The following is a 24,087-nucleotide window of genomic DNA, read 5'->3' on the forward strand; positions in this document are numbered from 1 at the left end:
CCACCCCAACCCCCCCGGCCTTGGTGTCATCCACAAGTTTGCTGAGGGCGTACTCCATCCCATCTTCCAGTCACTGATGAAGATACTGAACAAAAACAGCCCCAGGCCTGACCCCTGGGGCACTCCACTTGATACCAGCTGTCAACTGGACATGGATTACTACCCTTTAAGCCCAACGATCCAACCCATTTTCTATCCACCTTACAGTCCATTCCTCCAACCCGTACTTCCTTAGCTTACTCGCAAGAATGTCATGGGAGCCATATCAAAAGCTTTGCTGAAGTCAAGGTATATCACGTCCACTGCTCTCTCCACATCCAAGAGCCAGTCATCTCATCATAGAATGCAGTCAGGTTTATCAGGCATGACTTGTCCATGGTGAATCTATGCTGACTGTTCCTGATCACCACCACCTCCTCCAAGTGCTTAGAAATGGATTCTTTGTGGATCTGCTCCATGATTTTTCTAGGGACTGAGGTGAGCCTGACTAGTCTATGGTTTCCCAGATCCTCCTCTTTCCCTTTCTTAAAGATGGACACTATATTTGCCCTTTTCCAGTCATCCAGGACCTCTCCCAGTCAGCCCAACTTTTCAGAAATAATGGCCAGCTGCTCTGCATTTATACTGGCCAGCTCGCTCAGAACCCTCGGGTGCATCGCATCTGGCCCCATGGACCTGTACACGTCCAGATTTTCTAAATAGTCCTTAACCTGTTCTTTCACCACTGTCAGCTGCTCACCTCCTCCCTAGACTGTGCTGCCAGGTGCAGTAGTCTGGGAGCTGACCTTGCCTGTGAAGGCTGAGGTGAAAGAAGCATTGAGCACATCAGCCTTTTCCACATCATCAGTTACTAGTTTGCCATACCCATTCAGTAAGGAACCCACCCTTTCCCTGACCTTCTTCTTGTTGCTGACATACTTGTAGAAACCCTTCTTGTTACCCTTCATGTCCCTTGCTAGCTGCATCTCCAATTGTGCTTTGGCCTTCCTGATTTCATCCCTGCATGCCCAAGCAGTACCCTTACATTCCTCCCTAGTTGGTTTGTCCAGGTTTCCACTTCTCGTAAGCTTCCTTTATAAGATGCTTACAAATGCTTCGTCATGTATAATTGAAGGTCAGAGGGTTGCAGTTGTTTTTCTGTCCTTTTAATTTATTAGTGTACTGCTGGTTTTGTTATCTGTTTGCTTTATATTTCTCAAGAATAATAGGTGGGGGGCTCGGGTGGCAAGGGGACTAAGGCATATGATTGACAGCCCAGAAGTCACAGATTTGAGGCCATAGCAGAAGTGCTCATGGCACCACCTATCAGATTCCAACAAATCTGCAAATTCTGCTAAATACCTTCTCAGAAGGACATGGAAAAGGCAAGGAAAGTCTTAACTTTAATTTACTTCTGGACCTTTAAGGGTAAAAGAATTCCAGTACCACCCTAACTACAGCTGAAAAATTTGGAAGACACTTTCCCACCCTGCAGGTTATTTTGCAAGCAGGTAATTTTCACTGCTTGCCCTTTCCCAACTAACTGGGATGCGAACAGAGTTTCAGAGGTATATATATATATATGCAGAATTTTGAAAGAGATGCCAATAATGTATTTACCTTAGACGTATTTTAAAATGACAATGTTAAAAATAATCTAATATAGTAATAGCAAATCCTCCCTAAATTGCTGATTGCTTGTTCTGTTTTTTAACACTGACTTTTTTGAAGTCAAACATTATAGAAGTCATATGTTTTAATAGTTATGCAGTTATGTGATTAGTAATGGTTAACAGCAGTTTGTTTTTTCTTGGAAGCTGATGAAATGGCATTCACCGTTAATGCTGTCTTACATTCTGATTGGCCTGTACTAAATTTTCAGTTAGTGGCAGCTGCAGTCTCTCGATATGAGAATCACAGCCCTCCAGTAAGTAGGGAAGTTATCTGTGAGTCTTTTGATGCAAATACAAGATCCACATGTTTGACTGCAGAAGTGGCAAATAGTTCCATGAGGGAGAAGTAGTTCCTGGTGATTTGGGTCACCGCTCTTTTTCCCTCAGTCTCTCTCATCTATCCACCTCCATAGTGAGGTGAGTTTACTAAAAATTATCAGTGCCTTATTGTACATCATGGTGCCATTGGGGACAATTCAGTTGTAAAGTCTCCCAGATAGTAATGTTAATACCATATTTCTTCAGATTACGCCTTCAAGGTGTCCTTGAATCTCTTCTTCTGCCCACTTCCTGAATGGTGACCATCAGTGAGCTGGGCGTATAGGACCTGTTCTTAGAGCTGGTTGTCAGGCATCCTTATGACATGTCCTGTCCTACAGAGCTAGTGCCATATAAACATGGCATCATTGCTAGTGGTGGTCCAAAGCTTTCAAGTGTTTCTGATACGTCATTCACATTTCATAACAATACAACTGGGTAGGGATAACAACAGCATGGTAGATGAGAAGTTTGGTTTGCGTCCTGATGACATGATCATCAAAGACTCAATTTTGGAGACATCCAGAAGCAGCACTGGCAGATTTTGTCTGGTGAATATTGTCTCTACTTTACTTTCAGGGGAAGTTGACTGCTCTGGTAAGAGAAGTGCTCAACATTTTCCAAGAATTGCCTTCTAATTGTAAGATGGGGAGGAGCAGCCAGTTGTTTTGGAGCAAGTTGGTGAAAGTATCTTGGGGCATTTTTATGTGTTCCTGACTGTGCCAGGGGCTTTTTATTAGCGAGCTGCGCTAATTGAAAGCGCCCACACATCACGTTTATTAGCAGTGCAGCGCATCCCTGTGCTGAGGAAATGGCAGTGGGGCACTTTGAACTAAAGCACATTGAATGTGTTTTATTTCAAACCACACCGCCACCATTTTATCTGCGTGAAGACATGCTGCACTGCTGATGCACATGATGCACGAGGCTGCCAGAGCATGTCAGTTTACATGCTTAATCAAGTCTGCTCCCTGCATGTGTATAAGTGCCCTTGGTTTTCATTAAGTTGACATCAAGTGCAAGTTTTTCATACACATCACGGAAGCAATCAAGAACTTCTTGGTGCTCTTCAATTAAGTGGGCACATGACACAGTTGTCAGTCTATTGAAGATCAGTAATGGAGGTGTTAAGTTTTCTTGGTTTTGGAACCTAATCAGTTGATGTTACAGAGATTCCCATCTGTGTGATACTAGATGCTGACTCCAAACAGAAGTGTCAGCAATGAGATGCTGAATAGCTGCGCTTTAGGTGGTAAACAAGAGTGTTTGGTATATTAAAAACACCAAGCATCTCAATTTGATATTGGCCGTTTGTTAATCCAGTAAATTCATTTTTGTAGTCTAAACTGATGTATTAGGCATTTGAAAATATTTCAAAGATACTGAATGGCTATTCTTCTTTATAAAAGCTTTGGTCCATTTTAAAAACATTTCAATAATTGATTAATTTGTTGTTTCTATGTACAGTAACTTGTACTGTTTTAGTCCCCAAATGGAGCGTTTTTCTTAGTCCTTATTAATCCTAATGTAAATGTTTCTTAATCCTTCCCCTATAATGTGTTTTTTGGATATTTGTATAGGTATATAGCAGCTATTACCTGTGATTGTGATTCATTTTGAGGTGAAGAAAGTATTGCCCAAGTGGAATTTTTTTGTATTATGCAGAGTATAATCAAGATGTGGATCTGAGATTTGCTAGTTAACTCTTCAGCAACTGATTCAGCAGTTTGGTATCAGTTCTCACTGTGTGAATGATATGCATCATGTATCAGTTAGGTATCTCAAAGGCAGCTTGCTCCTGCCTTCTGCTTCTCATGGATTTTCCAGTTCTTAGGATAGACTGAGTAATAAGCAGATGACTGCTCCTTCATGACTCAATGGAACAGCATGCAGATAAGAGGTGGGCAAAATGTTGCTCTGTGTGGGGAGCAAAACAGTCCATTCTGCTGCATGCATTTGTCTCATCTGCTTTTACAACCATTGATTGCAAGACTGAGAACCCAAAAGTATCCTGGCCTTGTAAACCACTCCTCCTAAGATGAGTAGACTGGCAGCTTCTCCTAACAATGCATCTATTGTTTCTCTGCCCAGATAAATTGATAAAAATGCTCTCTTTGAGGAAGATATGAAGATCAGTTTATCTGAGAGTAGTGTGTGCGCCAAATCCTATTACCCGTCTTTGGCATAGTAGTGTCTGCAGCCAGCTTTCAGTACAAATGCTTTGTTTTCTCAGGTTTTGTGTGATCTATTTAATCTCACTACACTGAGGAAGTTCCTGAATCCTATGTTAAAAAATTTACCCTAATTTTACAAAACCATTACTTAACTATTTTGAAGTAATTATGTTATCTCCTGGGATTTTTCTGTTTGTCTTACAGGTAAAGGCAGGCATTGACTGTCTATTGTTGAAAGTGTCTCTTGAGTAGTGGCAGCCTTAGGGCAGTGCAAACTGTGCTACTGTTTGGGTCGCTGAGCTAGTCTGGGGTCCCTGTTGCATTAGCAGCTATTAAACTGACCAGTGGCTGCCAGTTTCATAGCTCCTATTAGTATGCTTGTCTGGTAAAAAAAAAAAAAAAAAAAAAGGACCTGATACTGGATCTTTGCATTGGCTCCCCAAATAAATTCTGCTTCTCTGACCTAAACATCTCTGACTACAAGTGTGAAACCATGTAGGGGCAAAAGAGGAGGAGGTGTCCTTTTGGTTGTGACTGGTGGTAGATTATACATCAAATTCACTTTCACAACTGAAAAGAAACAGTAGATCCTCTGGAAAGCTACACAGGGGTTGCTGTAAATTTTTTAAATTCTTAATTATTCATTTAATGGTTCATTATCCAGTAAAATTTGTTGGGAGAATTCTTGACTTTTCCAAAAGTTGTCTTTTGCTCCTTCCAAAAAATGTCTGCCCTTTGTGATTTTCCTTTTTATTGCCATGACTTAATCTAATGTCTTAACCTTCAAAATGGCTTTTCTTAATAAAGCAATTCCTCTAGCTACAGGTCTGGACAGGGAAGGAACTTAAGCTTTTACACCCTTATTCAGTGTAGGGTGTCAATTAAGAGCCTTTAGATGAACCCCTGAAAGATTTGGTCAAATGCGAGTGCCTTGTTGGGCAGATCATGAACATCTTTAATGTTCTCTCCTTTTTGGGCCCAATACACATCCAAGTACAACTGAAGGGCTTCTGTTAGAATCACTTTGTAGGGGTGGAGCAGGGTAGGGGAACTTACCTGTTTTAAGCAGTTGTGCTTGAGGGGGAGGATGCATCACCTGCCTTACTTTGGCTCATATCCAGGGACTTTCCCAAGGCAGAAAATTAAAGGTTAATTCTAGCTCCAGGCCCACATAACTCTCTTTTTCTATGACTTTCATCATGAGCAGAAGGACAGAAGATGGTCCGATCAGACAGGATTGGGCAGCATCGTCTTTGAAGGAAAACTAAAAGGGAAATGAGGAAGCAAGGCCGAGAACTGCTTTGTACAGATGCCAAGAGAAAGACCTTTTCTTTAGTTGGCCCCTTCTTACCTTGTTGGGAGCATTGTCCCCTTGAGTTTAGTTTCTTATTATCTGCCTAGCTCTCTGTTGTGAATACTTACTCCCAACTTGTCCCTGAGGCTGCTGCCCTTTAAAATCCTTCTTGCCACAATAGTTTTTACAAGAAGGTTCAATGACTTAGCAGCTCTGCCCTTTTGACATCCTCTCCTTGTCCTCCGAAGCAGTTACATGTTTTTAAGCTGCTGCCCTCTTCTTCCTACCCCCACATTTTATGGGAATTGTGAGGGTGGGAGAATCAGACTTTCATGAAATAAAACCAAACATAGTTTTTTAGTTTTATAGAAGGTTAATATGGAATTTAATCTAGAAGGACATGGGACTTTTCTGTTATACTCAAGATTTGGACTTTTAAAGACCCCCCCCTCCAACCCCTCCCCCCTCCAAATGAAGCCTCTAAGGATACCTTGACTTGGGGGTAGAGGGAAATTCAGCATGTAGATTCATAGGTTCTCTGGGTTCTCTGTCATCTTGTAGTCCCCTCTCCAAGCTTCATAGTTAGTACGGTCAGAAGGGACCTGAGCAGATCATCAAGTCCGACCCCCTGCCGTGGCAGGAAAGAGTACTGGCGTCAAACAACCCCGGCAAGGTGTTTGTCTAGCCTTGTTTTAAAGACCCCCAGGGTAGGAGCCAGCACCACTTCTCTTGGAAGTTGGTTCCAGATCCTAGCTGCCCTGACAGTGAAGTAACACCTCCTGATGTCTAGTCTGAATCTACCCTCTGCCAGCTTGTGACTGTTATTTTTAGTCACTCCTGGTAGTGCTCGGGGAAACAGGGACTCCCCCAGTGCCTGCTGGTCCCCTGTGACTAGTTTGTAGCAGGCCACTGGATTCCCCCTCAACCTTCTCTTGTGGAGGCTGAACAGGTTCAGGTCCCATAGCCTCTCCTCATAGGGCCTGCCCTGCTGCCCCCTGATCATGCGAATGACCTTCCTCTGGACCCTCTCCATGTTGTCCACATCCCTCTTGAAGTGCTGGACGCAGTACTCCAGCTGCAGCCTGACCAGTGCTGCATAGAGGGAGAGTATCACCTCTCTGGACCTGCTTGAGATGCATCTGTGGATGCAGGACAAGGGGCGGTTGGCCTTCCTGACTGCATCCTCTCACTGCCTGCCCATATTCATCTTGGCAATGACGACTCCAAGATCCTTTTCTGCCTCTGCACTAATGAGAAGGGAGTTCCCCAGCCTGTAGGTATGGTGCTGGTTCTTCCCCCCCCGGTGCAGCACCTTGCACTTGTCAGTGTTGAAACCCATCCTTTTCTCATCTGCCCACCCCTATAACCTGTCTAGGTCTGATTGTAGCCTATTCCTTCCTTCTAATGTGCCCACATCCCCCCACATCTTAGTGTCATCAGCAGATTTGAACAGGGTGCTTTTTACCCCCTCATCCAAGTCACTGATAAAGATGTTGAACAGTGCTGGCCCGAGGACCGAGCCCTGCGGAACCCCACTGCCCACATCCCTCCAGGTCGAAAATGACCCGTCCACTACCATTCTCTGGGTGTGGCCCTCCACTATAACCACTTCTTGCATAGATAAAAAGGGTAACCTCATTTAAACAATTGGAAAGTTGCAGCTCGGTCTTTCCTGAGTTATTTCTCAAATCCTTTCTTAACTGACACTTGTATTTACATGATTGCAACCTGATTGGTGCTTTTGCCTTTTACTTATGTAACGAGTGACAGATCAAAATGATCTGTCTGAAATATCTGAGGTGGTAAGGCATAATTTGTAAGTAAAGCTGCTAATTTAGTAAGTGATATAAATATAATAATATGAATAAAGGGAAGGAATGTGGTTGATTGATTAATCGTAAACCCCAGAGAAGATTTCTTGCAATGAATTGTTTATTAGGCTGCAGTAGAGGGAAGTAGTAGAGATGGAATGGAAAAGAATAATAAAAACTAGCTGGCTGGTCATGATTTATATGTCTGACATTTGGTGAAAGGTTTTAGTTATGGGCGGTCATTGTTACTGTCCTGTGTGTACTGAATGAAGGGGTTGCGGATAAATATGAAGCCTGCCATCTGCTCTCTGACACAGTACAGCATTTCCCCTTAATATGATAAAGTTCTTTCAATTTTTAACCCAGTTTGCAAAGTGGAGTTCTGACTTGCGTTCTTCAGTATAACATCATTTAGCTGTACATAGTGCCAAATATATTAATTTCTTTTTGTACTTGTTCATATTTTAGCTTCTCTCAGGGGGACAAAACATTGAAACTGGGGCAGATTGAACCTTTATGCATTTTGAAGTAGTCCTAGGTACTTCACCAGAATTCACTATGTATGGGAAAAATCTCATATGGTAGTGTAAGAGTGATGTTTTCGCTGTGATGGTCCAGACGTTATGCAAGAGGCAAGTATTTTTTAGGGTGTTACCTTTTATTGGACAAACTGTATAGTAGGGATAAAGTTCAACAAGCTTCTGAAAATCAGACCTCCATCAGGGAAAAATCTTAGCATATGTGGTAATCTTTAATAAGAAGACAAATCTTTGGATCATATGATGTTTCAAAAATTAAGTAAAATTATGAGTTGTTCAATAAATAAAGCCAATTTTTGTTTAAAACTGTTAATAAAATAACATTTAATTTAAACAAAACAATGTAAGTGAAATTAAAGTTTGATTCCCACAGCAATTATATTTTGTTCTCTTGGAGAGATGGTTCCAGCTGAGTCCTGGGAGCTGCACATTTGCTGTGGGGAGCACTTCACCTGGCCCCACTCCCTGATGCCACATGCAGCTCCTGGAACTTGGCTGGAGTCTTGCACTGCTGGGGAGCTATGCCTGTCATGGGCCATGAGTACCCTGAAGGCCTGCTGCCTGATGCTGCTGCTGCCATCGGCAATGGGGACTGTGTGCCGTTGGAGGGGAGCATGTTTGGGGAGCCCGTGTATCTCTGACCACACCCACCCACACCCTCCCCCATACACTTCCTCACCCCTGCTCTCTCTCACCCACAACCCTCCTACTCACAACTCTCCCCACACACGCTCACACACAAACCCTACTCATTCCCCACACACACAACATATATGAGTAAGACTTTATTTTGAGCTATTATGCAATCACCTCTATATAGCCGACACAAATGCACATAAATCAGGACAAAAATATTTTTTGAAATAAAATTAAAATATGGTATATAGTAGGTGTTTGATTTTTAGTATATAATTTTTTTTCCCAGTTCAAAGATGGCAAAGCCCCTTCCTCCCTCAAAAGGACTACTTCTGCAGGCAAGGGGAGGGCGGTCCAGTGGCAAAGGTCAGGGATTAGAGGACAGGACTTCCAGTCCTAAGATGGCAATCAAAGCTCAGGGCAGCTGTCAAAGGGCGGAGCTACCCTTGCTCCCCTGGGCAGCTCAACAAAACTTAAGTGGCCCTCCAGCCGAAATAATTGCCCATCCTTGCCCCAACAGGAATTGGAAGGCAGCAGGGCATGCAGGTGGGAGGGGGGAAGGTGGAGTAGCACCTGTAGTCTAAGAGGAAAATGTGACCGAGCTGCTTTGTTATCGGTTAGTCGTTTATATAAATAGAGGAGGTTAAACAAATTTTTTTAACTTTGTTTACATCCCAACTGCTGATTGTTGGATGTTGAACAAAACAGATTAGGACGTAAACTGAGGTTTAAATTGAACTTACTCTCTGCCAGTTCTTAGGGCATTGCCATTGCTGACTTTGTACACTGAGGAACATGTACAAGGAGCCTCTGCTTAGCGCTGTTAATTGGTTCCTGAAAAACCCAGCATTAAGTGAAACTGAAAGTATTTGACGACCCAAGATGGCGACCACAGTTGTTTTTAATGACCAAATTTAGCAACCACGAGCTTTATAATGAAACTTGCTGAGCGCTAAGTGAAATCAGGTATAAATTTAAAATGAGCATTATAGTGAAATACCACTAAGCGAAACAGTGTTAAGTGGGGGTTGCCAGTATTTTAAGATGTTTCCCATTTTTGGGGGTTTTTTTTAGAAATAACATTTAGCATCTTGAAAGGCTTAAGTGTAAGACATGGCATTGAAAGCCTCCTCCTATCCATCTCTCCCCATCCCCTTTGAACAGTTTGTCACAAATTGTTTGAGAGAGAGATTCCTTTACATTTGAAAAAGCTTGTGTGTTTGTGTCTAAAATATATGTATATGTATTCAGCTGTAGAGGAAAATTGTGCACATCCATCATCCTGAAACATTATTCTGACTTTCAGCTTTGTTGGCAGTAAAAATATCAACAGTCCAGTTTTCAAATACTGCTGAAATAAAAATAAAACGAGACTTCCATGCCAAGTTTTTATTCCAAATGTATTAAAGATAAAAAATTACATATTGATGTGTTCAGGAACTTGTTTTATGCATTGTGATATCCAAATACCTTAGCTATTCATCACAAGTAGTTAATTCAGACCAATACTACAGTCTTTTTGTATGATTTGCTACCAATAAGGTAGCTTATGAAAGAAGCCCTTTCTGGAGAATTTTGGTTACTGAGAATTTAATTTTTGTTTTAAAGAGAAATGTAAGAATTTTGAGGGAAGAGAACTGCTGTGAGGGATTTGAAGGATTTTGGATGTGAAGTGAAATGGAAAAGGAAGTGAAACTTGGAGATGTATTGAAACAGAGTCTCACTACTTCATAGACTGTCTTACAGGAATACTGTCAAAACTTGAAATGGTTGCAGATGGATTTAAAAATTAATAATTTTCCTTTAATTCATGGTACTCTGTGATTTACAGAAATTGAACCTTGTTTTGGTGTTGGTGCGTAGCTCTGGAAGCCTAACTATTCCTTCTTTCTTTCCATCTGTTTAATGAATAGTGTTACACTTGAACTGCTGCAATACCTTGGTGATTCAATTAATATTTTCATGTTTAATATCCTGATTATTGTTAACTGTTCATCTTTAATATCCATGTTACCTATTTTTGTTTCCATGCTTGCAGCCATGGTCCTTTGATATGTCTCAGCTCACAGAATCTAGGGAGGCTCTTTTTGGGTCTGTACTTGTATTGGAAGTCTCCCAGGAAAACTTCCTTGATGAGCGAATTTGATTAAGTAGGCGACATGGTTCCATTTTGAGATGGCACTGAACCAGTTGTTTAGTTCAGCTTTAGAATGTGCACTGCTAATGGAAGTGGCATCTTTCCAGTTAAATAAAAAAAAAAGTTACATCTTTATCACAACTGGCTTGCAAAACTGATATTAACAAAGGAATTTTGCATTTGACTTCCAAAGTAAACACTCTTTAGTATACTGTTTGCTAGAAAATGAACTGTATTTTCACTGTATTCATTTTTAGGGATAAATATTGCCACTTCTGCAACATTAAAATGTTTAGGAGGCAACATTCTGGACTATTTCTCTTTCACCTTAAATTGCTTCTTTTTATGTCCATTAAAAACTATGAAGAGGAGTAAGAGAGGGAAATAAAAACACGTTTATTCTTGAAACTAACAAAATCCTGATTAAGCACTGACATGTTAGTACACATCATGTTGTTGGAAAAAATAAAGTAAGTCTGAAAGCAGGTGAACAGATTCCTCTAAACCTAAGATGGAACACTTCATATATACTGGGGTGGAACAGGCAGACTTTTATGCTATCCCAGATTAATTGGTCCACATCTACTGCCTTTTCATAAGAGCCAAGAGTTCCTCGTTGGTAATGCAAATCAGTACTGGGATACCTTTTTGTTCAGTTACAAAAACATCTATGATAGTCACCACAGCGGTATCTGAGTGCCTCATAAAAATTCAAATACAGCTGTGCTTAGTGTGCTTATTCTCTTCCTTCCATGCTCTTCTAGAGATTTTAACCAGTTGTCAATCCAGTGCTCAACTCTTTCACCTTTTAGGATGAAGATACCCAACTCAAGTCTTAACTTCTAATTAGGCTAGTTAAACTATAGGCTTTTTCCTGTTGCACAGAGATTATATAAATTAATAGCTGTAGCAGTCAGTTGAGCTGAATCCAAGTGAGTGTGCATAAAAAGTTTTGATTTAATGATGTTAAGGACAATGGAGTAGCATTTAATATGACAGTTGTCCCCAGTAAAATGACCTTTCTAAACATTCTGACACTTTATTCTATTATGTCTCAGTTAGATAAATCACTTTTCCTTTTTCCCAAACTCCTATCAATTAAGATGACAATTTGGAACAGTGTACTGTATAAATACAAATAGTCCTTTCCTTATAAATCCAAGTTCTTCTATCCAGATGATCTGGGTAATATATCAGAAATAGATTATGATCTCTCCAATTGTGAGGAATCTATTTTCATAACAGATTTAAGTGTCTAGATACAAAAAAGGCTTCCTACTAAAAATAGTTTCAGTATGTTCAGACATATATTTTTTTGTACTCATAACGCAGGTAAGGGAAATGAATAGTCAAACAGGAGTTTAAGCGCAGAAGTTCTCTTAAAACAAAGAAAGGCCCTCCAAATGAATCATGTTTCCAAGAAGAACTATGCAATATATACTTCAGTAGAGGGAGGCTTGGATCAAGGAACCAAACCTTCACAGAGAAGCAGAAAAATGGGATTGACTATATTATGATATCAAAAGATATCTGTATAAGGCACCTAACGGTGGTTAGGCACATCGCTCTTTGAAAATTGTCCGTGAAAGCTAAGATTAATTAATAGAAAGGTTGAAAATACATGATGATAAAATATTTTCCTGTTTTATATATCAGTTTCTTGTCCAGTTGAAACTGTTAGAATTTAAATGTTGACTAAAGTGCAATTTGTATTGAGGGAGAGAGGAGAGAGATGTATCTATACAAAATCAGCAACAGATTACTTGTTCATTCTTAGTCCACACATTGCCAGAAACCAAATTTGGAACAGATGACCAAAATAAAGGACAGGGCAGCTGAGCAATACATTCTAGAATGTCTAAGGAATTCCTTTAGTTTTCTTTAAACCACATGTCCTGCTATATAACTTTAAAGGAAAGAAAAATGGAGCTTTGTGAAATTCATAGAGGAGCTTGATGCCAGGAAATGAAACTTCCACTTTTTCTGAACGGACAGTTTAGAATTGGAAGTTGTCATTCCTTCTTCCCTTGCCACTGTGTCATTTCTGTACATGATATTGGTTAATGTTAGCAGGTAAGAAAATAAACATTGATTTAACTTAAACTGAAATGGAAGGATTTTTTTTTAAAGCAAAATTACAGACCTGACAGTACTATATATTTAGGAGGCTGCTTTGTTGAGTTGAAGTGCCATAGACCCAGGTACATTTAAGTTCTTATTTTAGGTAGGCTGAACCAAAGGTGCAGCTTTTAGGACGCATATATACATGCATCAAGGCTGCTCTGATACGCTGTATTACAGCACATCAGACCAGACAGGATTAATCGAGTCTCCTGGCACATGGTAATTGCCATGTGCCAGCAGACTCCAGCATCATGTGTATCAGCATCCCCACACTGAAAAATGGCAGTGGGGACACTTTAGCTAAAGTTCATTTGAGTTTATCAGCTGGCGCATGGGTGGTGTGCACTCAACCCTGTCTTCATTGGAACCCATGACTGTCACTATGTAGACAAGCCTGTTCTGGCCTGCTGCTAATAGGAGTTCCACGAGGAAATCCTGCTGACTCCCCCTATTCTGGACTGGAAGCATTCTCAGTTGCTTTGTGGGAAAGCACGTGAAGTCCAGTCACATGTAGGACCTGCCAGACTGGAACATGCCCAATAAGGACAGAATTTTCTGTGCTTTCCGCTAGGAAGCTTAACAAGAATAATACTTAAGCATCTTTTAGGAAAAGCAACAAATACTGTATGACCAGCAGGAGATTTTGGACACACTGATTTTCAGTAGTCTAAAGCAGTTTTTAAACCCTGATGGATTTCCCGCCTTTAAAATTATTTGTGTTCCAGGGCCTCAAGCACATTTAACTCTTTTCTCTTTTTATTAAATGAGGGTTAAGGAAAGAAGGGAACATTTCTCTGAAAACCTTGATTTATTTGGAGTTGTTCAAAAGTGCTAGGGAATAGTGTTAGGGCCAGTGGAAATACTTTGTTCTGTAAAGTAAAGATGGAATAAAAAACCTGAAGTAACTGTTCCTGCTTGCAAAGGTAGAAAATGGCACCATGGTGTATATATACTGATACGTAAGAGTCTATATATCATAGTCACATACTTGTATACTTACTATATATAGAGAGAGAGAGAGCCCTCATAGGTATAAAATCTAGGTGAAAAAAATAAATTTTGGTGGCTTTGTGTGTGTGTGTTTGGTGGCTGTATACCATGGGGAGAAACCCCATGTACCTTGTGCATCATTTCTTTATCTGTTTTAGTGGACCTGAAAAAGAAGCAGTAACAGACAACGAATAGAAATAAACGGTGTACTTCATCAGAAATTTGTGATTCTTGTTTTGTTGTAGGTTAAAATATATATTGTGATACACAAATATGTTGTTCCCTTGTTTTGAGAGGATGCAGAAGTTAAAACCCAAAGTCTGTTCTTACCTTTAAAAATCATAGATCAATTTGCATGATAATGGGGCGGGAGCTGAGATGCTGCATGTTCCTTAATGTAGTTATATTTAATTTGTTTTTCTTTAATGGTTCACATGACTCTTTCTTCCCCCTCTTCCTGCATGAAAATAAATGGTACCTTTTTCCTCCTTCCTTTTGTTTTTTTTCTTTCATTTTGCCTCTCTTCTTCCCCCATTCCCACATTTTCACAGCATAATGTTTCTGGGGGACATCCTATCAAGCAGGCCAAGCATCACATTGACTTCACAGAAGAGGAGGCTGAGCTGGCTCCTGTAAGTTGAGACATCTGTCTGGCTGTGTGTGTGTGTGTGTGTGTGTGTGTGTAGTTATACTAGTATACTTGGGAAAGATAAGCTACATTGATAATTCAAGACCTTCATGTTGACATATATCAACAATAAAGCCTGCAATTATATATATTATTATTTGTTACTTTTTGTAGACTCCTTATGGTTGATCCTCATCTATCCCTTAACCCAGGGGTCAGCTGCTACCCAGAGGTCAAGTGGGCTGCCACTTGTGACCCAGCTATTGCCATGGACCAACAATACAATCCCTTCCACAGCACCTGAACCCTCCCTACTCTGTGCCACAGGCTGTTCTCATATCCCCCTACACTGCAGCCTCTGCTTACCATCACCAGCAGTTGTTGCAGACTTTCATCCCCAACCCTGAATTCAATGGTGAGTGTAGTTGTAGGGTGCAGTAGTGGGGTGAGGGAACAACCCTTGGCACAAAGCAGGAGACCTGAGGTGGTGACTTGTGGGGACACTGCTTAGAGGATGCTTGCACTCAGGGCTCTCTGCAGGGTGCAGGAAGCGCCCCTGCTGCCAGTCCCAAACACCACGGCCCAGTTCCGGCCCATAGGCTGTACATTGCCAATCCCTGTTCTAACCATTAACTTCCTGTTGTGCTAGTTTGAATAAACCTATTTACATTCGAGTTTTAAAAGTGCATTTAAACATGGTTGATGCTGACAAAGTTTGAGCCATTGTAAAGGAAGACAACAGGAGAGCTCTTCACTGTATGCTGACCAGTCTGTAGTAACAACTAACTCATTGTTTGGTGCTTTTCATCTATAGATATCATAGCACTTTAAAAAGGGGGTTAATTTTGCAGATGGAGAAACTGAGGCATAAATTTAAAGCAGTTTGTTGAAGGTGACCCAGCAGCCCAATGGCAGAGCCAGAAATAGAAGCTTCTATTTCTAACAATAAAAGAAAAGTTTTAAAAAAACCAAACTCTAGCAAGTCACTCATTTATAGAATTTAATGTATTTATATTTATTTAATGCTAATATATATTCATTTGTTCAGTTCTTATCTTTCAAATCAGAATATTCTGAATCTACAAGGCCAGAGTCTAAAGAACAGGGAATAAATACAATCTGAATCTCTATCAGAGTGACCTTTTTAGACAGGAGTGCCAAAGTGTGGGCTTTACCCATTATCGAATGTCACTGTTCCTGTTTCCACCCCCTTTCTATGTTTTGTTTTTCTTTTACATCTTTGAAAATAGAGACATTTTTAAATGGATTTGTGGACTATTTTTAGGTTCTTAGAGTGAATCTATAAAGCATGAATTGCACAACAGTGCCCCCAGCTGGCTAAATCAGATGTAGCATTGAGTTTTGTGTTGTAGATATTTCCATTAGAAACGTGGCAAGATGTCTTCCTATGAGTCCTTAATATCACACATCTCATCTTATTCCTACAAGTCGTTCTATGAAATGCACTTTAACAGGATGATGACTGAGACATAGTGTTTACCTATAGACATAATCTTCTGTTTAATAGAAGACTAAGAGCATCAAGTTGAGTACGGTTTAGGAAATTTTAGGCATTTTTTTCATTCAGTTTCCATTAATTTTTGCATGTGATGTCTATACTGATGATGTTAAATGTAAAGTTAACTGCATGCTGTTTTATGATACTGTTTTAAGCTTTAATAATATAGGGGCTGTAAATATTTAAAAGTATATATAAATGAAATATAGTTATGCTATATTGAAGAGCTACAATTTAAGATAGAGTTTTGCTGAATTAAGACTGGGTTCAATATCATATCCTTTAAGTACCTAATTTCAAAGGAATGCAATCTACAGAGAGATGGACTGATATATGATATGAGGAGACTCATCACATTCAGTAAAATTTGGCAAAGTAGTGTAAAAACTAATTAACTTCTGGGCTAGCTTATATAGTTTTATGGTATGTAGTATGTCATATGTACAAACTCATAGCATCATATGGTTTCAGGATGCATATTTTAAAAATCAGTTTTTTCTAAACAATTCAGTTTATAACATTAAAATTGACAAAGCTAGCATGTTTATATGATACATGGTTCGTGTTCTGGTTATTTAACTGGGGAAAGAGTAATCTATTCCATTACTACGTGAAACAGTTTGGTGTTGGTTTGAAATATCTTGCACCATGTTTTACTTGAAGTTGACACTTGTGGCCTGGCAGCCTCAAAAATTAAAATAATCTATTGAATTTACTTTACAAAATGCAGGAGTAAAAGGTGGGGTGAATCTTTAGCTTTTGGTTCTGCTGCAATTCAATACACTCCAATAGATAACATAATGATCAGTAAGTAACTAAATGTGTGTCCCATTTGCCCATCTGTTTTATCTTGTCTAACAGGCATCCTGTAATGTTGTCTCCAAGTTTATTTTTAGGAAAGTTTAATTTCTTATCAGAATCTTTAGAGCTCTTAACTAATTTGTAACTATCTAACCTTGAGAGTGAGGCATGGCATATCTGTATGTATGTATACGTTTACATTATGAGATTTATATGCCACCTTTTCCAAAAAATGCAAAGTAACTTATGAATAGGAACCTGCCAAAATTGTGATTTTTCAATTTTCACAGAAAACATGATTTCAGGTGGGCTCTGAAAAAATGCAGGCTTTGTGAAAAAGTGCAGGCTCTCTGGGGGGCAGGGAAGCAAAAAAAAGTTGCAAAAACAAAAAAAGTCTGGAAGCCTGGCATCCTGAAGCATGAGGGATGGAGCAAATAAGAGGCTGAGTCCTTGACATAAGCGCAGTCTGGGGCCAGCCAGGGAAGCAGGAGGGTTTTGGCTCTCGCTTTAAAGCACCCACAGGCATGCTCCTACAGCAGCGGTTTTCAATCTTTTTGGATCAGCTTACTCCTGGCGGCCAGATGCAGAGCCGGGAGGGGTGGGGGGTGACATGCGGCCGAATGCAGTACAGCAGCCGCCACATATGAGCTTCCCCCACCCCCCAGTGTCCAGCTGCATAGGCAGTGGCAGCATGGGATGATGCGTGGCAGCACTTCATCCCTACCCATGTGTACACTCTAGGGCCTTCTCAAGTACCCCTGGGGATATGCATACCCGCAGTTGACAACCCCTGTCCTACAGCATACATGCTTCCACCTGAGGAAGCATGATGACAGGGATGATGAACACTAATAAATCTTTCAAGATGGCCAAATATGTTTCAGTGCTGGACTGTACAAGACAGTATCCTGCAGGGATCTTGCATGCAGATGGAGAGCAGAGGGGAGAGCAACAAGGATGATGTTGTAGTGGGTGTGTGCTGTAGACCACCAGAGGATGAGGCGGATGAGACTTGCTTCATGCAACTAGTGGAATTTTGCACATCATAGGCCCTGGTTCTCTTGGAGGACTTCAGTCATCCTGACATCTGCTGGAAGGCTAATACAGCAGTGCGCAGGTAATCCAGGAAGTTTTTGGAGAGCATTGGAGATGACTTATTGGTGCAAGTGTTGGAGGGGCCGTGGTCTTCTTGACCTACTGCTTACAAACAGGGAAGAATTGGTGGGGGATGTAGAAGTGGATGGGAAGTTGGGCAGCAGTGACCAAGAAATGATTGAGTTCAGGATCTGGATAACAGGAAGAAAGGAGAGTAGTAGAGTATGGACCCTGGATTTCAGAAAAGCAGACTTTAACTCCTTCAGGGAACTAACGGGTAGGATCCCCTTGGAGACCAGTCTGAGGGGGAAAGGAGTCTAGGAGAGCTGGTTGTATTTTAAAGAAACCTTACCGAGAGTGACGGAACAAACCACCTTGATGTTCAGGAAGAATAACAAATGTGGCAAGCAACTAGCTTGGCTTAGTAGATAATTCTTTGGTGAACTTAAGCACAAAAAGGAATCTTACAAGAAGTGGCAGCTTGGACAAACAACTTGGGAGGAGTATAAGAATATTGCTCAGGATGCAAGGCTGAAGTCAGGAAGACCAAAGTGCAATTGGAGATGCAGCTAGAGAGGGATGTCAAGGGTACCAAGAAGGGTTTCTATAAGTATGTTAGCAACAAGAAGAAGGTCAGGGAAAGTGTAGGTCTCTTACTGAATGGTGGAGGCACCCTAGTGGCTGATGATGAGGAAGAAGCTGAAGTACTTTATGCCTTTTCTTCCAGACAATTGGAAATAGAGCGCCCATATTTAAGAAAGGGTAGAAGGAGAATCCAGTGAACCTAGACCTAGTCAGCCTCATCTCAGTCACCAGAAAAATCATGGAGAAGATCTTCGAAGAATCCATTTCTAAGCACTTGGAGGAGAAGGTGATTAGGAAGAGTCAGCATGGATTCATCAAGGGCAAATCATGCCTGACCAACCAGATTGCCTTCTATGATGAGATAACTGGCTCTGTGGATGCAGGGAAATCAGTGAATATGATATACCTTGGCTTTAGCAAGGCTTTTGATACAGTCTCCCACAGCATTCTTGCAATCAAGCTAAGGAAGTATCGAATGAATGAATGGACTAAGGTGGATAGAAAGCTGGCTGGATTGTCCAGTTCAACAGGTAGTGATCAATGGCTTACAGTCTAGCTGGGAGCCAGTATCAAGTGGAGTGCCCCAGGGGTCAGGCCTGCCGCCAGTTTTGTTCAGTATCTTCATTAACGATTTGGAAGATGGGATGGATTGCACCCTCAGCAAGTTCACATATAACACCAAGCTAAGGGCTGTAATAAATACACTAGAGGGTAGGGCTAGGATTCAGAGTGACCTAGACAAATTGAAGGATTGGGCCAAAAGGAATCTCGTGAGGTTCAGCAAGGACAAGTGCAAAGTCCTGCACTTGGGATGGAAGAATTTCATGTACTGCTGACTGGCTAAGCAGCAGCTCTGCAGAAAAGGACCTGGGGGTTACAGTGAACAATAAGATGGATGAGTCAGTAGTGTGCCCTGGTTGCTGAGAAGACTAATGGCATCCTGGGCTGCATTAGTAGGAACACTGCCAGCAGATGGAGGGAAGTACTTATTCCCCTCTATCCAGCACTGGTGAGGCCACATCTGGAATACTGTGTCCAGTTTTGGGCTCCCTATTATAGAAAGGATGTGGATAAGTTGGAGAGAGTCCAGTGGAGGGCTGGGGCACATGACTTCTGAGGAGAAGCTGAGAGAACAGGGTTTATTTAGTCTGCAGAAAAGAAGACTGAGAGTGGATTTGATAGCAGCCTTTTACTACCTGAAGGGTGGGTTCCAAAGAGGTTGGAGCTAAACTGTTGTTAATGGTGACAGATGACAGAACAAGGAACAGTGGTCTCTAGTTGCAGTGAGGGAGGTTTAGGTTGGATATTAGGGAAAAAGTTTCTCACTAGGAAGGTGGTGAAGCATTGGAACAGATTACCTAGAGAGGTGGTGGAATCTCCATCCTTGGATGTTTTTAAGGCCTGGCTTGACAAAGCCCTGGCTGGAATGATATAGTTGGGGCTTGGTTCTGCTTTGAGAAGGGGGTTGGACTAAATGACCTCCTGAGGTCCCTTCCAACCCTAATTTTCTATGATTCTGTGGGGAAGGCTCTTCTGTACCTCCTGCAGTGCAACTGTGGATGTGTCCAGGAAAACCAGCATAAATTGGCACTTTGGAGTCTGAGGCACACATGAAGCAGAAGGCTGCTGCACAGGCTGAAGGTCACAGTAAGAAGCAAGCAACTGTGTCCTCCCTCTTTAAAAGGACCCCAAGAAAGCAGCTTGGTAAGGCAACAGGCAATATTTTCTTTCTTGGAGGCTTTCGCAGTGGCAAATATCTTGCTGGAGAAACTTGATCACGTGAAGTTAAGGGACTACCTGAACCAGCACATGCCAAATGCTGGCAGTTTTCCACGTGTCAACAAGCTTCATCAAGGCTATCTCCCTGAAGTGATTAATTTGCATGTACAGTGCATGAATGGTGCCTTAGGAGAATATCATTCCTTCTCTATTGTGGCTGATGAAGCTACCAACCCTCAAGATAACTGTGCTGCACATTTTATATGTACTAAAGAGCTGGACAGACCAGGACCTCCCTGTGTTTCAGACATCTGTCAGTTTTCTTACCATGTCCCAAGCCATCGTGAAGGTAACTGTCAGCTATGGCATAGACTTTAAAAAGATCTCAGCATTCTTGTCTGATAATGCCATATACATGTGCAAAGCTTTCTCTGATGTGTTCCACAAAATGCTGTCCAACGCTGTTCATGTCACCTGTAGTGCACACATTTCATCCCTAGTAAGTGACATCTTTTGCACACAGTTCCCTGATGTGGATAGTCTGGTGTCTTCCTTGAAGAAAGCCTTCAAGCACTGTCCGGGTCATAAGGACCACTACAGGGAGTCTGTAACCAGTCTACGTGGGGACTCGCATGGCACTGTACTGCTGCCATCACAGCCTGTGCCCACACAGTAGAATTTGTGGTTCGGCACAATCTGTTACCACGCTAAGCATGCAGCACTACTAGCAGTTTGTAAGTGAGGAGCTGGAAATGACACCTGGTGCACACAATACATGTTCAAGCTTCGCAGTTTCTTAATGCAAGATGACATTCAAGATCAAGTGACATTTGTGGCTGACAATGCCACCTGATTCATGGAGTTCCTGACATGGGAACCTAAGAGGATTAAGCCCACAGAAGCCATTAATTGACGCATTACAACCTAAGCAGCTGTTTGGGGCCATCTGGCAATCTGCGGGGAGGGGCAGGACTACTGGAGTCCCTTGACCAATCAGAAGCATGGCAGGGCCCGCTATGCTCAGCCCACAGAAGTGATGACCAGCCCCGGGATCTGCCTGTAAAATCAGCTGGCAGCCACCTCAAGTTCTGTAACCCCTGTTTATAAACAGTACTGCAGTATGCATATGCCTTTCTCAATTACTTATGAAAACTAAGGCTACTGTAAATATTCATGGTACCAGTGTCCAAGCTTTTTTTTGTACAGGCATACCTCGTTTTATTGCGCTTTGCTTTATTGCGTTTCGCAGATAATGCATTTTTTACAAATTGAAGGTTTGTGGCAACCCTGCGTCAAGCAAGTCTATCAGCGCCATTTTTCCAACAGCATTTAGTCACTTCGCATTTTTTAGCAATAAAGTATTTTTTAATTAAGGTATGTACATTTTTTTTTAGACATAATGCTATTGCACACTTAATAGACTACAGTATAGTGTAAACATAACTTTTATATGCACTAGGAAACCAAAAACTTTGTGTGACTCGCTTTATTGCGATATTCACTTTATTGCGGTGGTCTGGAACCGAACCCGCAATATCTCCGAGGTATGCCTGTATATGGTAAAATAAGAGCAGGAAGCAAACCAAATCCAGTCCTTCTTTCCTATCAAATTACCAGTCATGAGTATTTCACTGCTGTGGAAGGAAAAAGTGTTTTTGTGTTGACAGGCAAAAAATGTGAAACAACTAATATTGTCATTTGATGTACATTAGTTTTAAGTCATTTTCTGACAAGAAACCACATTAAATTGTGTAAAATAATACCTCTTACCGTTTTCACATATAGCTGTCAAGTACGTGTAAGCAACAAGGTGGAAAACTTCTCTGTGGAGGTTTATGTACAAGTAAGCTTATTTATACTAAGCTGCAGTCGTGTATAATTCGCAGTATTTGTGAAAAGGAGTAATTAGAGTTTTGGCATTGAAATCTTTTGTTCAAATAGTATATAAATATCCAGTGATTTTTTTGCGGGGGGGCAGAGTGGCGCTCTTTAAAAATCTTGTAAAATGCATTTCCCTTACCTGGTCCATGAATCTCTCCTGGTATTTAGTTTGAAAATAATGGATGGTTGTATCCTTTCTTTGAAGGAAAGAATGCAGGAAATCTTAGAAGTCCAAAAAATAATTTGGAACAAGAAACATATTCCTTGTTTTTATTTATAAACCATTATAATGAGCTATTTTTATTAAATGAACTACACGTGTAAAAGGACTTTAAATGTAAAAATGTTTTTTGAAGTTAAAAGGAACTTGTTTAAACAACTCTAATACAATGTGTTGATGACAAAACATTGAGTAGTTGGTGTGGGTTTCGTTAGCTCATTTGTATGTTTAAATTTGTTCCTTTTTTGTTCATGTTTTGACATTGTGATGATCCTGATAGAGTTGTTCTTCTGGGATATTTACACATTGCAAGCATTTGAAAAAGTTGTATCTTCATATAGTTGTTGCTTAGCCAAACTATAATTCCATTTTCAAAAACTACTCTCATAACTCAGTTTATAACTCAGTTCTCCGCAATCTTTAATCTCTTTTGCTTCTTATCCATTTTCCCACCAAACATCTGATATATTTCTGCATTGCCTAGAAGTATGTGTGTGAGGGAATTTGAGGGCCAAGTCATTAGGAATTTGCAAAGAACTGTTGTCTTCCTGCTCTGACAGATGTTTGCAGTCTAAAATCACATTGGCAGTTTTACTGCTATCACTGTAATAGCTCAGAGTTTGCTGACTACTATTCATATATTGTTGTTATTGTTTTCAAAGTTATCTCCTTTTCAGTGTTTTGTTTTCTTTTTTGTTTGTTTGTTTTACAGATCTGGAAAGCAGTGTTAGCAAAAGTCACGTAGTTTTTTAGGGTTTTTTTGTTTTTTTCCATAAACAGATATTTCAATAATGCAGACACTTTTTCCCACAATGCTCAGGGGATTCAGTACTTTCAAGTAGTCCTGCAGTGAGTGACAAATGCTCATGTATCATGGAAATTATTTTTTGTTAAGGTTATTTTTTGTTATACCAGTTTATAACAGAATAATGTTTGAGCCAAAAGGTTGCAAGTTTCTGCATCTCACTAAAAATTGGGTTCATACTTAATGCTTAAAACTAAATAAAGCATTAATACTGTATTTTTATTCAAGGTTCCTGCCTGCTTCCTATACTTTGTGGTTGAACCAACAGGTGGAAGTCACAAATTCAGAGTCTAGTCAACCATGGATTAGGCTGGTTTACTCCTTTTATATGGAAAACCTACCTATGGGAAGGAAATTACATCAGTGCAAAGGAATTAAATTTCCTTTTGGGGGGGAGTGAAAAGCTAGAGATCAGCACAGCTCAAACAGAGCGTGCTGCCTCTGATATAGCCAGTCAATTGGAAGACTTGGAGATCCAGCCATAAGATAAACTTGACCATACACATGAAATCACGCACAGAAAATATCCCCATAGCAAACATTCCCTTAGTACACTTCCCTGTACCAGCACAGATTTTTAGAGGTAAATTTGCTTTTCTGGGAAGAACAAAATTCCCTTTCTTGGTAAAGGATTCAACTGCATGAATTCTGTTTGTGTGACAGCTACCTTAATTATATGTGTATAGCTATTTCATAGATTTCTAGGGTCGGAAGGTACCTGGTAGATCATTGGGTCTGACCCCCTGCTCCAGGCAGGAAAGAGCGCTGGGGTAAGTAACCCCAGCCAGATGCCTTTGTAATCTCTTCTCGAACACCTCCAAGGTAGGGGAAAGAACCACCTCCCTTGGAAGCCCATTCCATATTTTGACAACTCTTACCGTGAAAAATTTCCTTATGTCCAGTCAAAATCTATTCTCCTTCAATTTGTGGCTGTTCTTTTAGGTAACCCCGAGGGGTGCCCTGGTAAACAGAGTGTCCCCTATTTCCTGCCTACCCCTCCCTGATGAGTTTGTAAACAGCCCCAAGATCGCCTCTCAGCCTTCTCTGGTAGAGGCTGATGAGTTTCAGGTCCCTCAGTCTGTCTTCATAGGGTCTTACCTGCAGGCCCTCAACCATACAAGTAGCCCTCCTCTGAACCCTCTCAAAGTTTTCCACATCC

At 40.9% G+C, this 24,087-nt stretch overlaps 1 protein-coding gene across 2 annotated transcripts in view; it reads left to right on the top strand.

The window, feature by feature from the left end:
• The window catches only part of RAPH1 (Ras association (RalGDS/AF-6) and pleckstrin homology domains 1), a 152,624-nt gene that overhangs the window by 11,605 nt on the left and 116,932 nt on the right, over positions 1–24,087 (top strand). The window contains exon 4 of one of the 2 annotated variants that reach the window (XM_019523486.1): positions 14,227–14,307. The exons of the other annotated variant lie outside the window; for it this stretch is intronic. Coding sequence (XP_019379031.1) covers positions 14,227–14,307 — 81 coding nt within the window. The remainder of the gene's footprint in view (positions 1–14,226; positions 14,308–24,087) is intronic. 2 annotated transcript variants of the gene reach the window in all.

This window comes from Gavialis gangeticus, unplaced genomic scaffold, assembly GCF_001723915.1.
Source record: "Gavialis gangeticus isolate Ggan-Ray unplaced genomic scaffold, GavGan_comp1, whole genome shotgun sequence".
In the NCBI taxonomy this organism is placed as follows: domain Eukaryota; kingdom Metazoa; phylum Chordata; order Crocodylia; family Gavialidae; genus Gavialis; species Gavialis gangeticus.